This window comes from Pempheris klunzingeri, chromosome 10, assembly GCF_042242105.1.
Source record: "Pempheris klunzingeri isolate RE-2024b chromosome 10, fPemKlu1.hap1, whole genome shotgun sequence".
NCBI classification, from domain to species: Eukaryota; Metazoa; Chordata; class Actinopteri; order Acropomatiformes; family Pempheridae; genus Pempheris; species Pempheris klunzingeri.
The window spans coordinates 13,411,422-13,426,633 of record NC_092021.1 but is presented as its reverse complement, the minus strand read 5'-3'; the positions used below and the strand labels follow the sequence as shown (position 1 = coordinate 13,426,633).

The 15,212-nt window shown below is 39.8% G+C and overlaps 1 protein-coding gene across 1 annotated transcript; it reads left to right on the top strand.

Annotated features, from left to right (window-relative positions):
- Nucleotides 1-13,393: 13,393 nt before the first annotated feature.
- Nucleotides 13,394-14,709, top strand: htr1fa (5-hydroxytryptamine (serotonin) receptor 1Fa). The gene has a single exon (XM_070838445.1). The coding sequence runs from the start codon at nt 13,394-13,396 to the stop codon at nt 14,588-14,590; it is 1,197 nt and encodes a 398-aa protein (XP_070694546.1). The 3' UTR covers nt 14,591-14,709.
- The last annotated feature ends 503 nt before the right edge of the window (nt 14,710-15,212 follow it).

The following is a 15,212-nucleotide window of genomic DNA, read 5'->3' as shown; positions in this document are numbered from 1 at the left end:
CTCTTTCCAGTGCAGACTTTGTTGTTTTATAGTAACATCACCCGGCCACTAGACGGCTTCACCACTTAAACATCTTCTTGGGAAGAAAATCTGTTTCAGGTTTAGCAGCAGGATGATTGTCTTTAAGATAAGGTCATTTTTGTCTCTTTATTATTATCAACAAATCCTGTGACGTTAACAAAACCCACTAAGCAGGACTTTCTGTGCCGCCACAGCCTGATACTACTCATGTGCCATAGCAGTCCATTGATGTGTCCCATGTAACACCATGTGATTAACAACATGCCCAAGCTGCTACCAAGTCCAAACATCAGAGCTTATGTCTGCCTTCTATATTTATATCCTGCAATTACTTTCCCATCTGTCAAGTTCTGATATATTTATTAATAATACTTTAGACCAGAACCGAACAATGTGCTGCAAAAGAAAGACAAAAAGTAGATTTTTCTGTCTTTGTGCAACTTCAATCACACTTATGTTAAGTTTCAGGGTATTTTCTGAGTGTGTGGCAGAAGTCAAAGATCAAAGCTAATACGATGAATTTGGGATCCAGACAGGACTCAGGGGCGCGATGTAGCATGTCTAGCGTTGAATGGTAGATACTATAAGCAGTGATTTCCAAAAGGGCGTTCAGTGCTCTTCTATGAAAATGCCAACAGGTTTAAATACACATTTCACAGAGGATTTTCCCCGGTGGCTCTCTCCAGTTTGGAGACGGAAGAACTTTCAATTATCAATTCTCGGTGGTTGTAATTCCATTTCTGCTCAGTTTCAGCTGGAGACTGGCACACAAGTCATTCGTCAATTTGGAAGTTCTTTATCGACCATTGAGGATAAAACTGTTGAATAAATGTAGAGTACTTGATAAATAAGCAACACTTGAGCTGATTTTGCAAAAGCGACGAGCCCAGTTTCAGAGCCTCAACTGATTCACACGTGTAAGAGTGTTTCGAAAAATATATTCAGTTGTGCAGCACTTGTCCATTACTCATCCCATGAGAATTTGCAGTGACCCTTAACGACTCATTCTGGTTACCTTCAAAGCTGTTAACTTTGCATGTGTGGGAGGCTTGTAGATGCAGTAAGGATATTATCTGCATGAGTATTTGTACAGTATGTGACTTAATCTTTGTCTTAGTGTTAACTGTAAATGTTATCAGCTTATTACAACGTGCACCGCATCACTCCCTTTCTACCTCCAATTGATAGAAGTATGAATGAAAAGCAAATTAAGTTTATAAGTTGTGTGTTTTTTTGGTGTGTGTGATTGTAAGACACACAAAGATAAAGAGAATTTAGCACCTCCATCCAGCTACGCTGTTTTGTTCCCTGAAGAGTTCACTCCATCTTCTCTACTACCTCCTGTAAATTTGTCCCCTGAGCTTAACAGGCTTGATTTTATTGCTCTTTATTTATGCAGGAAAGGACATTGACATTCACACAGTACATCCTCAGTTTGATTTCAGTATGAGGTGTGGAAATCCATTGGCTCAATAGAAAATCCTAAATGTCTGTTTTTGTTACTACTAACACTTCCACATATTTAGCCTAATGTTTTATGAGTCTGACATCATTCAGAAATCAGGAAACTCAACTTCTGAACAGAAAGGGGTGGGTTGGTCAAGATTGGGTTAGCAAGAAGCATCCATTAACTGACTTCCTGTTCTTATTTACACTGAAACTAATCTAATGGCATAACCACAGTCATTTTCTGTAATTGGTTGAAATCGTGAGTGTAGAGTGAGGTCTTGTGACATCATTTTGTTGTGGACTTTGTCAACTCCCAAGTTTTCACATTTCAATATTGTTTTAAATGTGATGCCCATAAGTAACTAACACTAAAGTCCAAAGTAGAATTGAAAACATATAAACAATAGAGTGATGATATGGAATATAACAAGCTTTCTATTTTTCCGCTCTCTCCAAATTTTAATGACACAACATGGGCCAATAAAATATATTGCTGCATTATATCTGATACATTAGCAGCTTCTTTCCTTACTAAAGTTGTGATAATCCAGTGATGTCAGATACAGCTGAGAGGCATTTCAGACGCAACACTGTCACTATCATAACAAACAAAATAAAAAATGCATGGAGGATAAGAGGACATTAATGCAAATGTTAGTCTACGTAAAACTAATTTTAGCAAACAGGCAGATTTTTCACATAACTGACAAAACTAAATCATTTTTGGTGTCTTTGCAGAGTACACTATGCCTGTACTTAGTCATTCACTGCCTTGCCTTAATATTACAAGTTGCTATAAGGTGTAGTAACCCCACATCAGGTTACTACAAATGTTACTAATGGTTACTAATTCAGCACACTGCTGCCTTAATTACTAATTTTACAGAACTGCACTACTGGAAAGAGCTGCTTCACACACAAGCAAATATCCACGTGTGTCTTGCATTGCAGTAATGTTAATTTACCTAACTGCATTTCCTTACTGCATCTCATATATAGTATTAATGTTAATGTCAATGCAATATTGATTAATTCAGCAAGTGGTTCTTTTAAACTTTCAATATAAACTAAATTTATTGAATATTTATCCGGTGAAATTTTTTAAAAGAGAACTGAAATGCGTTCAATGCATTAAATACATGTATTCATGGTGCTGGAAGAGATGAATTTGAAGAAAAAAAATAATCAAGCGATGCATACAGTATCATTGCATCATGCTGTTTATATTTCCATAATCTTTACTAACACTGATATTTCATCCAAGATGGGAGGATCAAAGGTCTTCAGAATCTAACCACTTCCTTGCAAAACAGTAACTACCAAATTCACCACTCTGAGATCAGGAACTTAAAGGGAAAAATGAAACAATCTGGCTGATTGAAGACGACTTCTTACAAACAGTTTACATAAAAGCTCAAAAGTCAGGATGGGATGTAAAGTTGTTTATTTAATCTCACAAAAGGAAACATTCCCCTGTTTTAAGCCTGTCATAACCACAGGTTGTTTTTTGGGAGGGGAGGTTTTTATTTGTGAAAATAAGTTAAATCGTTAAATTGATAGCTATTCCTAACTTTACATTTAGAAAAGAAAAGAAAAACACATATCTGTGATATCTGTATCTGTATGCTGTGTGTGTGCACTCTAGCATGAATGAATGGGCTCCCCCTGCCAGACCATGGCTTTTCATGTCACGAATGTTGTCATTGTACATTATCAGCTGAGAGCACGTACCTGCAGGGTCTATGCTGCATTTAGACTACGCTGTTGCAGCCCTGATCCCCCAATCGCCAACAGTTTTTTGGAAATTGCTGACGAAAGCTCCTGATCGAAAGCTCCCGTGAGTGACGATCAGTACATGGGAATTTTCAAAGACATGATCTGAAATTGACGCTGGTGCGCTGCAGATGGCAGAGAGGCATCGAGCAGGTCAAATTAGTGGACCTGTCTGCTAGTTATGTGAAATTTGTTTTGACCAGCAGTGACTGCAGCGACGAAGCTGATGAGCCTGCAAGATGCGCTGCACGTCTGCATCACTACATATTCAATACACATGCACATGTGTACATACATATTCTGTATACATTCAATTAGATTAGCGCACAAACAACTTAGATCCATTTTTGGATTCCTGTCTGATGTCTTTCGCTGTATCACTTCTCACATGTTTTGTCGACTTAACATAGTTTGAAGATGAGATTGGCTTATTGGGGATTCCTCCTGGTGAAATGTCTTGTAATGTGCGACCCCGTCACTCATTACTTGTGCAATGTGCTAACCACAAGAGCCTCAAGATACCCTTACAAGACAGACAGATGCGTAATGTGATCAGCACAGCAAATTGAAGATTTTGAAAGTCTTAAGGTGCGTAGGTGCCATTAGGCACAGCCAGTGGTGAGCTGAGCAAAGGCAAACGGTTGGGGGTTTGTTTCTGGGCTCATTAATGAGATTTGAAAGCTGGTAATGTCAACATCTGATAATGTAATTCAATTGGCAATTTGTAATGTATTCAACCCCTGTAGCTATGTCTTTCTCAAGCATATTTCAATTGTAAAGCTGCATGCTGCTGCACTCAAAGCCTTATTTCTCACCTTGCAGGTTTTAATAACTCCTCTTTCCATCAGTGGAGAACATGCACCGTGAGTGAGCATTATATTGCAAGAAAAATTCAGTAATTGCTTTTTTTAGCTTTTATCGTTTTTGTTCTATGAACATGTTACTAATACATGCAAAGTAACAATCCGTTTTCATCAAGTCCCCCATATCACTTCGCTCTCACACTCAGAAGAATCATATACAGACTTTGTGCCAAGAAACTGCTTTTATAGCCCAGTTCTTATACTGCATCAGTACATTTTGTAACATTACTCTAACTGAATCATTTCTTACCAGAATGAGGGTGTGACATCTGCCAGTATAACCTTGATATGCACCAAACAACTGCAAGGAGACTTACTAAACAGCTGGGTCCATTTCCAAACAAACTCTGATGCTGTATAGTGAACACTGCCCCAGCCATAGTTATCTGACCCGGTTATGTTTACATTGACATTTAAGGACAACCTGCCTTCGGAGTTCAGATTTGAACAGCAATCTTTTTAATTCAAGAAAAATCAAAATTCACATTATCCTTCTTACAGTGCTGACGTGTGCTTAATGTTGCTAAGGAACTGAACAAGACTGAAGTGGTGGGATAAAAGAGCACATTTTGTTTAAGGAAAAACGCATTTCCGCATAACCAACGTTTTTCACATGGACCTCCTATCAGCGTAGTCAATTACTTCATTGCTTCCACCCAGTCCATTTACACTAAGATGCTGTCGTTACAGGATAACTCGTGTGGAAATAAGTGAACCCTGGCAGAGGGTATTAGCTCCCACTGGTTCGAGGAACTATGCATGAGGTGCATTTCAATGAAACTTCGTTGATTATGCCAGTATTTAGGCTTATTATGTGTCTGATCAACCATTGTCACATAATCCATAAGGTATTTTTAGGCAAAGCAAAAAGTTTACTAATGATACTCAAAACTGCAGTTTCAATGCATAAGTGGTATGTAGTATGTCCATGTAATTATGTGTGCGAATTTATGTGTGATCTCCAAAATGTATTCAATTTAGAGGCTGTAAGTAATAACACATCAATAATAAACTATTCCCATGTACTCTCTCCTGTCGTGCCTATATGATTTACCATATTTATCTCCGCCAGACACGAGCCTTGAGGGGATCATGCATTTAGTTATGTGCTACGTGTTTCTATCTGTCTCTCAAACTCATCAGCCGAATATTCTTATCCCTTACCTGCCCGTAAAATGTCATCAACATCTGCTTCAGTTTGAAATCTCACAGCAAAGGGCATTCAGCGTGGCTAAAAACAAGCCTTACTTCGTCTGCTGCAGGCCACTTAAACGTGGCTCACAAACCATATATCCATAGTTTGGTGTAGTTTTTTTTTAAAGCATAATTAATAACGTAATTATCAACTAAAGTTACGGACAAAATTATATTTGCCGCCATCTTTATTGTAAGTTTATTTTTTATTAACTTTATTGAAACAGTAATACAATAGGTTTAAGACATGTTGTGTATACAGCTTGAGTCTACAATTACAAACACACCAGGGGTGTGTAATAAAAAAAGGTCAAACAAAAAAAAGTAAATATCTTGTAAAGCTTACAGTGGTCATAGGTTTTACAGGTTTAGGTTAAATTATGATTAGACGAATGTGAAATGTGTGAGAAGCCTCCCTAGCCGATACTTTGCACATCCCTGTGCAAAACTGCACAGCTTTTTCAATCATATTTTACATATCTTTATGTTGACAGTTGTGGCCAAAGGAATTATGTTTTCGCGTTTTCTTATGAACACAATATCTCAGAAACACCTTGAGGAAATAGTTTCAAACGCCCACTTGGACTCAAGGATGGACTGATTTTTGGCCAGAATTCAGAATTCATATGGTAATTTTGACAACATTACATACAAATGTTAAATAGGATAAAATAATGAAGTCATGACATTTTCTATCCAAAAGGTCCAAGGTCAGTTTCACTGTGACATCAAATTGTTCAGCAAACACTCTTTTAACACCCCCATAACTCCATAAGGAACAGAAGGGGAGATAGCGGCCATACTTCTACTGTGCTGTGCTGTGATCTTCTGGATTGAAGATGAGGCATTAACAGTTTAGATATTTGTAGCTTCTTTGCAGCAACATCCAAAGTTGAAGCATTGCATTCTGTCGTGGCTACACCTTTGTTTCCCATCAGAATCAGCCTTATTGGCGAAGCACAGAGAACACATGCAATGAATTCGTCTCTGCTTTTAGTTTCTCTCAATGATCTTAAACACTAATAGAAATACAGCAGAATATGGTATCAAAATGTCCCTTCTTCTTAAGCCCTTTGCTCCTGTAGGAGGCACAGGCTATTGACAAATGTCTTCCATCTCACTCGATTGTTTGGGATTCTTTCGAGATCTCCTTTGTGGTGTCTTTTGAGGATACCTTTCTCCAGCTGTTCTTGGGGCGAATTCCTTTCCTTGCTCCTCAGGGGATCCATTTTAGGGCTTGTTAGGGGATGTTTGTGGCAGGTTTTCTGAGGAAAAACTGCTTTTTCGTTTCCGCAGGTCCACATGGCTTACTTTGTTTTTCCACCACATGTTTAGTATTCTCCTGAGGCAGGTGTATGTCGTGTGTTTTGTTCCTCGCCATGTCTCTTATCCATACGACATCACCTCTTTCACGTTGGAGTTATAGATGCATATTCTTCATCCAGATTTTCCTGAGACTGTTAAACACCATCTTGGTCTCACTCATCCTGCTTCTTATGTCAGAGCCCATCCCTCCGGTGGTGTCCATAACATACATATGTGGTGGCCTCCACCTTCTCCAGGGCAGTGGTGTGCATCACCTGTATCATTGCTGTATTCAGTGTACAACCAAGTTTTGTCTCTCAAGCTTGTGGGAGTCTTTCCATTTTATAATACGTTTGTATCTGTGTGTGTGAAAGGAGAGCTGTGTCATCTGCAAATTCAAGGTCTTTCTAGCTGCTCTCACATTGTCCAGTGAGTCTCATTTCTTTTTACTTCAGCTGCTTCTGTTATGATCCAGTCCAAGAGGAACAAGAAAACATGCAATGCACAAAAGAGTTGGGTGATGTGATGTCACTGTAAATGAAGCCCCATCATTCATGAGGCAAGCGTGCATTTACATAATAAAACAATAAATTACAACACTGAAAAGACTGCTAAAATAGCAATTTTTCTGTTGAACTCACAAAAAAATAAAATAAAAGTTTGAACAGATTACTAAAGGGCAAGTCTAAAGAGAAAAGAAAAAAGCAAGACTTTTCATGTTGTAGGGGATCTAGACCACTTCAGACCCAAAGAAGTCTAAATTTGTGACTTGAGTTTTTGGAATATATAAATAAAACTGACTTGACTGAGGGGTTGTGTAATTATAAGGTCTATATGAGGTGAGGTCTTTAAAATAGGTCACCTACATTATATCTGGAGGGCAACAGAAGTCAATAGAAAGCTGTTAATGAGAAGCTGTTTCCCACAGTAACCTGATAAGTTGGATGAGGACGCAGAGATGATTGGTGGGCAGCTTTGTTGTTGGGATGTTCAGTGATGTAGTGAGAGGAGTAATTTTTCACACTCTGTGTGTGTCCAGTGCCTCCCCACAATGTCACCATCTCCAAAATGATGGGTTGCAATATAGAAACTAGATGGATACAGTATTAACTGACTACTTACTATGTCCTTATCTTGCTGTATTAATTATATATAGACATACAGAATTAATATATATACAGAATTTATCTCTCTGTATATCTATCTATCTCTCTCTCTCTCTCTCTCTCTATATATATATATATATATATATATATATACATATATATATATATATATATATATGGCTCTCTGCCTCAAAGTAAAAAATGTTGTTGGTAATCAAGGAAAACAGTGGACCAGTGTGTTCAATGGCAACATGCTTTGATGCAGTGTATTCAAATTAAAGACTGCAGATCAAATGTACGACCAGTCATGCAGCCTGCAACAGGACTCAATCAATGAAGGCAGGGTGTGCCTTTATGGAGACTGAAAGAAACTGTTGATGACAGACACAAGAAACAAATAACCATTAATTATGAATTCAATACAGATTGTTTTTGGTTTTTATTCCCATGTTTGCATTGAACCTATAGTGGCGATGTGCATGTAAATGCACACACTGGTTGGAGAATCTGTGTGATTCACTGCTCACTAAAAAAGCTTGAGCAGATGTTTTTCCTGTAATTATGGAGAATGTCTAATCAGAGTGTTTTATTCACATCATATATCTGCTGTACAGAATTTCTTGTTGCTGGTGAAGCCAGGAATGTATGAGCTTTATGTACGAACTACTATAAAGTCGGATACCATATATATAAACTGTCTAATGGCCCTTATACCATGGACATTACCTCCTCTTTACTGCCTCCCTTACACAAGCCTTTCCAGTTCTTTCTGTGTTAATGCTGCACATTGGAGCTAAACCTAATCTCTGCCTGTTCAGCAGAGATTGAAGCATTCCCACCATCATCTGCAACATGACAAGACTCAATTTCGCAATTATGTTTTGCATTTACAAAGTGCTTTGGCGTGTTGTACTCAATTTACATTTAATGTTGTGTTTTCATGTGACATAAGCTCAAAATAATTAGTTAAGCGTAGAGAAGTAAATGTAGTTTTAAGTATTTATAACAATCTTTAAAATCAAATACCAAACATTTACACACCACAAACTGTTTGTCTGATGCGTTGAAAACTCCATCATTCAACACTGGATCTCCCTGAAACAGATGCTGTTGACAGAAGAGGTAAATATGAAAACATCCAAACGTGCAAATCATCTAAAGGGAAATTAAAGCAGCTTAACATCACTCAAACACAACACTGACAGCAGCAAAACACTTAGCCTTGTCCATTTTTGCGGGCTACTTTACCTATTATCACCTACACCTGTGTACACCGTACCTAAAACTATAACAGCTGGAGTTAAGCGTGTAGAATGACAAACACAAACAATACATGTACCACAGCTGCCCCATTCGGGTCTAGCGAGTGCTTGAACCAGTGCCATTAAAATTCAGTCCTCATGAATCATCTCACAGCTAATTCTTCTATCTGCATGAAGCAGGTCGAGAGAGTTGACAGTGACATGGTGTGCATTCGCTGGTGTGGTGAAACCCCAGCTGTGACACGCATGAGGTGATCCAGTCAAGCTTGAAACAAGGACACAGGTCAATGAATGAGTCTGCTGCAAAGTGTACATGGCAGTAGTTTAGCCCACACGGGGTAACGGGAATGATAGCAGCCTGTTGTGCCATGCAGGTCAGTGAGTATGAGTCATTAAAGTGAGTGAGACACACATTAGTATTTAGCCCATAACATCTTTGAGTCTGGTAATGTTACTGGTCCTGAACGACACTCAATATCAATTTTATAAAATCTATTTTAACAAAAAGAAAATTACGAATTATATTATATGGCTTGCCATTTTTACACGCAGAACAAAATTATATGAGTAACCTATGTTTTTTTCTGCTTGCCTCTACGACACGTAGCATTAGACAGCTGCTTGCATGCTGCATGCTTATTGGCTCACTAATGATTTGCTCCTTTGGTGTTGGAATTTGGTACCGTTTTTGACACCCTCTAGTATTGAAGCAATTCGGTCTGCACCATAAAAACATAGAGTTTGGTATCCTTACCTTATGTTTGTCATTATAATCCAACATACTAGTCACTTTTTTTTAAATTAATCCTTGAACTGGAGCTACATTTTTATTCTAGTGGTGTCACAGTGTGTGAACATTAGAATATTAGGGAGGTGTTTAGTACATCTCAGCTTTAAACTGAGCCCTTTACCAATTCATAGCATCCCATGCCATTACCTTTCCATAAAAAGACAGTTTATTATGTTACTATACTGTTAGTGTACTGTTGGGCTGCTTGTCTTTCCCAGGATAGTAGAATTCATTTTTATATTCCTGATATTTGTTTCCATGTATCTCATCACATTATAGAGGGAGCCCTCTGCGGTTTTTCTTCAAGCCAACTTTTTCATTTACCACCACCAAGAAATTAAATGGACACAGCAGATGAAAATAGATAAATGGAAAGATAGACCGGCAAGTGAATGAGAGTTGCTTTGTCCTCTTATGGTGCCACAGTTAGTCATCTATTTTGCATCTTTCCAGAGCTGTCAGTCACACAACCAGCTTTTTCACAACTCTCCTCCTTCACAGCAACACTTGGCGGCTTCATGTCCTGCCTGGGCCAAACTGTTTGTGTTTCAGACATTGTACTCCACGTGACAGATGCAGCCTCCCTGTTCTCCTAAGATGAGGGAGGGATAGAGAGACTGTGAAGTGTGAGTGAAGTTGGCGTTTTTTATCTGTGCATATAGAGTATATGTATGCGTGCGTGCTGTCATGTTTGCATTTGAGCTGAGAGTGAGAGGCATTGCTTGAGCATGGATTAAACTAATCTCTAAATCTCCATCTCTGAATGTCGGAGAAACATTTTTAACATGTTTTCTGTTTTGTCAGCCTCCTTCTTATCTGCTCAACCTGAATCTGCTACTTGCGGGCTGTCGAAGCATCGTCATGCAGTATTTCTTTCCAGAGCTGAATAAATCTGCTAAAATTGCAGATCATGGAGCCTATTAAAATTACTGAACAGTATCAGAATGTGCTGGTTCTTATATCTTATCGCCCCATCCATAATGAGCAGATAATTAATGAAGAAAATAATGCAGCAACAATAAAAAAGGAGACAAACTGGAAAGTTACTGTATAATTTTAAAACAATGTGGCTATCAGTCAGTGAATGAAGCTGTTTTCCCCCGTTCGCTGAATTCATGCAAGGGCACTGGGTTTTGTTCTGAATAAAGCTGATAGCAGAGTGATGCTGGCTCTCTGCAGTTTATCTTCAGATGGCCTTGAACAGAAAGCCTGTGTTTTTGAACATTTCAAGACAAAAGCAGATGATTACTTTGTCGAACATAATGACTGGCTGACATGGCATGAACATGCATGTATGCACAGAAACACTTTCCTGAAAACATGCCCCACTATGTCTAAATATACATTTATGCACAAAAAGTAATCTACATATCAAGTACAGTTTGTTTTTCAAGTTCATTCAAGGGTAAAATGGGAAGGAGGGTATAATTGCATTATAACACAGACAAAGGCAATTTTCTTGTCTTTAAATACTGGTTTATACTTAATCACAGGTATAAAGGAGCATATACTCCTCATTGGTCCATTTCACACTAGCAAAACAATTTGTTCTAGAATAGCTGTGGCAGAATTCTTATGGTTTTTTTTGTTTATTTTGCAGCCGATGTAGCATAATGAACTATACCCAACTCTTCTCATTAAAAAGCTTTGTTAAAGTGCTTGGGGGAACTTCACTGTATGAAGTAATTTCCTTGCACCAAGCCTGAAAATCAATTTCAAAGGTTTTAACCTTTGCTAACAGGCCAGAACTGCTGTTTTCAACACCAGGTCTCACACTGTCCCCAGTGAGCTGGAAAAGAAAACAAGCCTTTTATCCCCTGCAAACTGCGTGTACAGAAAAAATATGAATTAAAAATAATTTTATTTAACTAATTAAATCTAAAAAACACACTGCTGTGGTTCTTTAATAATCCAAAGGGTTCTATCTGTTATCATGCCTTATGAATAGTAGAAATATGCTTTTCTTTATAACACCATCACACTAAGCAAAGAGCACCCAAATGACTCAGTCTGGCTAAGATGGCCAGTGCCCACACCCTGAATGAAGTAGTGAAACAACACTCATCGTATGCCTCCGCACTCTTCTTGGTGAATTGCATTTATACTGCATACTAAAGGTGCTCTGTATTGTACCTGCATGGATTGGCAGTGTAACAAATTAACACATTTTTGTTAAGAATTGGCTTCAGAAGTTTTCATGGTGAATTATATTAGCGGGCACTTTGCCATGTGTTAGGGTTAAGTAAACTGAAATCTCTTATCTCATTCAGTTGTTACGCAGCCTTGCCCCACGCTCACCCACCCACCTAACCCCGAACTTCCACCTGGGAATGGAGCGGTCTCGGTAGAGCCCTGACAGTCAGACTTTGGCTGCTTCTGCTCCATCGCCACATTAAGTAAAAGTGCTGTACTTCTTGTGTTTCTATAGCAACAGTTCTCACTCATGTCTTCAGGATACTGTGCAATGCGGAGAGTGAACAAGAGCTGCAATGGCTGTTGGTAAATTAATGGCTGACCAATATACATACAGTGTATGCCCAACATACAAAGACTAAGAGTGACATTTCTGGATTGGAGCAGCCCACACTGAATATTTCTGCCTGATGTTGTATGACTTTGAACGTAAGTTTAGTAATTTCCAAAAAGTTGTCCACTAGATTTTAATCTCATTGACTTTGAAAAGCCTCTCCAGCCACATTTAGTCTGCCGAGTTATGATAGAAAGACATAACCAGACCACGAACCAAGCAAATGAGACCCTAATTTGAAGGGCAGAGGTCACATTGGTGAATACTTAACTAATCATCTTAAAATAAGAGCCACAGGTCGTGGCGCGATCTACATGAGTTAAGTGAATTTGATTTCAAACAGCTGCTCAATTCGCTTCTGAAAAACCCATTTGCTACATCTGCAGTGATTTTTAATGTTGTGTAGGTGTACTCGGCCTTGGCTGTACTTCAATGCTTTAAGTAAGTCTTTTGTCTCTCTTCAATCTTCTGTCTCTCCCTCGCTCTCTCTCTCTCTTTATCACTATTTCTCTCTCCTGCTCCCTCTCTTTCTCTCTCTCTCTCTCTCTCTCCCAGCTGTTGACAAGTGACACAGGTGATGTGATGGCAGAGCCAGCAGGTAGGACAGATCAGAACAGAGTGTCTGCCGCACACTGAACCACCTGGATGCAACACGTTAGACCCTAGACAGGTAGGACCAGATTTTTGCTTTTGTAGTTTTCATTCATTCATGTGGGCCTGTTGAAATAAAGATTTTCAAAGCATTGCCAACCATTTAATATTTCAAGACCTTGAACCCAGTCTTTAAAGTCCATTATCTTTAAAAGCACATTTTTGAATAAATTCATCCACTGTTTTATGTATGAAGTGCAGGAAGAAAAATCATTGGCCATGGATGCTTGAAAGGAAAAGTAGAGGGGGAAGATTAGTAGGATTCTTGCAACAAGTGAATTTAATAGCACTGCCAGATTATGACCAGAATAAGTAACAAGTAATATACACAGCAGTCACAAACAATACTGACTCTACTCTACATTATTTGTCTTCTTCTGAAAAGAAGTACTGGTTTCCCTAAGCTCCCCTTTTTGTCTAATGCACAACTCTCTTTACGTTCCACTTGCAGAATGGATTTCCCCAATTGCACTGAAGGGGTGTTTGCCACAAACAGCAGTGGTAATGACTCACTGGAGACCACTAAACTCCCTTCCAGTAAGATCCTGCTCACGGTGACCCTGTCTGTCATGGCTATTCTGACTACATTCTTCAACTGCCTGGTGATCACAGCTATCGCAGTAACCCGCAAGTTGCACCACCCAGCCAACTACCTCATCTGCTCATTAGCGGCAACCGACCTGCTGGTGGCTGTGCTGGTCATGCCCTTCAGTATCATGTACATCCAGAAAGAGAGCTGGGTCATGGGTCAGGTGGTGTGCACCATCTGGTTAAGTGTGGATATCACCTGTTGCACATGCTCCATCCTGCACCTTGCGGCAATTGCTATCGATCGTTACAGAGCCATCACCGATGCAGTGGAGTATTCTCGTAAACGCACGGGGGCAAGGGCTGGGGCAATGGTGGCGATGGTGTGGCTCTTGTCTATCCTCATCTCACTTCCTCCTCTACTGTGGCGGCACTACAGCGGGGATGCAGAGCACAAAGACCAGTGCATCATTATGCACCATCACATGGCCTTCACCTTGTACTCAACCCTCGGTGCATTTTACATCCCCCTGCTGCTCATCCTCATCCTCTACTACAAAATATACCGGGCAGCTCAGACCCTCTATATGCGCAGGGAGGCCAGCCGTGCTAGCCGTCACTCATGTATGACCAATGGGAGCATGATCCCATCATCCTACCCTGCTGGAGATGGCGACGCAGATGGGGGACCTCGAAGTCCTGAGCCCATAAGCCCACCAGAAAAGTCTGTGTCTGAACCCTCAACTGAGGAGCCTCCACGTGAACGGGTGCGCGCATCTGTGAAAGCTTTAAAGTGCAAGTCGCGCCGGCATGAGTCACGAAGTGAATCACGCCGAAGCCAGCTTTACCAAGGACCACGGATCTCAGGCTCACGGGAGCGCAAAGCGGCATCCACGCTGGGGTTGATAATAGGGGCCTTTGTCATCTGTTGGCTGCCATTTTTTGTTAAGGAGGTGATCGTCAACACCTGCAGTTCTTGCAGCACTTCGATGGAGATGGCTGACTTTCTGACGTGGTTGGGCTACCTCAACTCGCTGATCAACCCCCTTATTTACACCATCTTTAATGAAGATTTTAAAAAAGCTTTTCAAAGACTTATTAGGTGTAGTCATTACCTCTGATGGTTACAATTGTGCATCATCATACAGATACACCACCACACATACGCATGTAACCAGGAGGGGACATACTAAAGGCTTGAGGTCAGAGAATACTGACTTAATCATATGTCAATGTACTTTAAAGGAGAGGGATTGACACCCATTTCCTGACACACCCAGCAGGCACACCAACAGCCTAAATGGCATCAGCTCAGAGATGAACTTTGCAGCAAAGGTACACATTGAAATCCAAGTCCTGCCATTAACAGAACAGTCTGAGATTTCCTTTAATTGGTGCAGTTGAAAGTACACCGACATGGGCCATCGCTGACCTTTCGAAGGTCTGGGTTCTGAGCGTTAGTGATCAGCCCAATTTAAAGGTCTTGAAATAGCTGACCATTATGTCTGTTCCATCTTCACCTTATCTAGCCCAAACTTCTGGCTGAAGTATAGAACATGTGTAAAATACCACAACATGTCAAGTTGTGTCTGTGGCCATAATGTTTTGAAGGGTGACTTTTATCTGATTGACTGTCTCAGTGATTGTTGAACATGTATTCAGTCACATTCCAACAACCTGATACAGATATTGGTTTAATTCATTTGACAATCTGAAAGGGGGAAGTTATTGTCCGCCTTACAT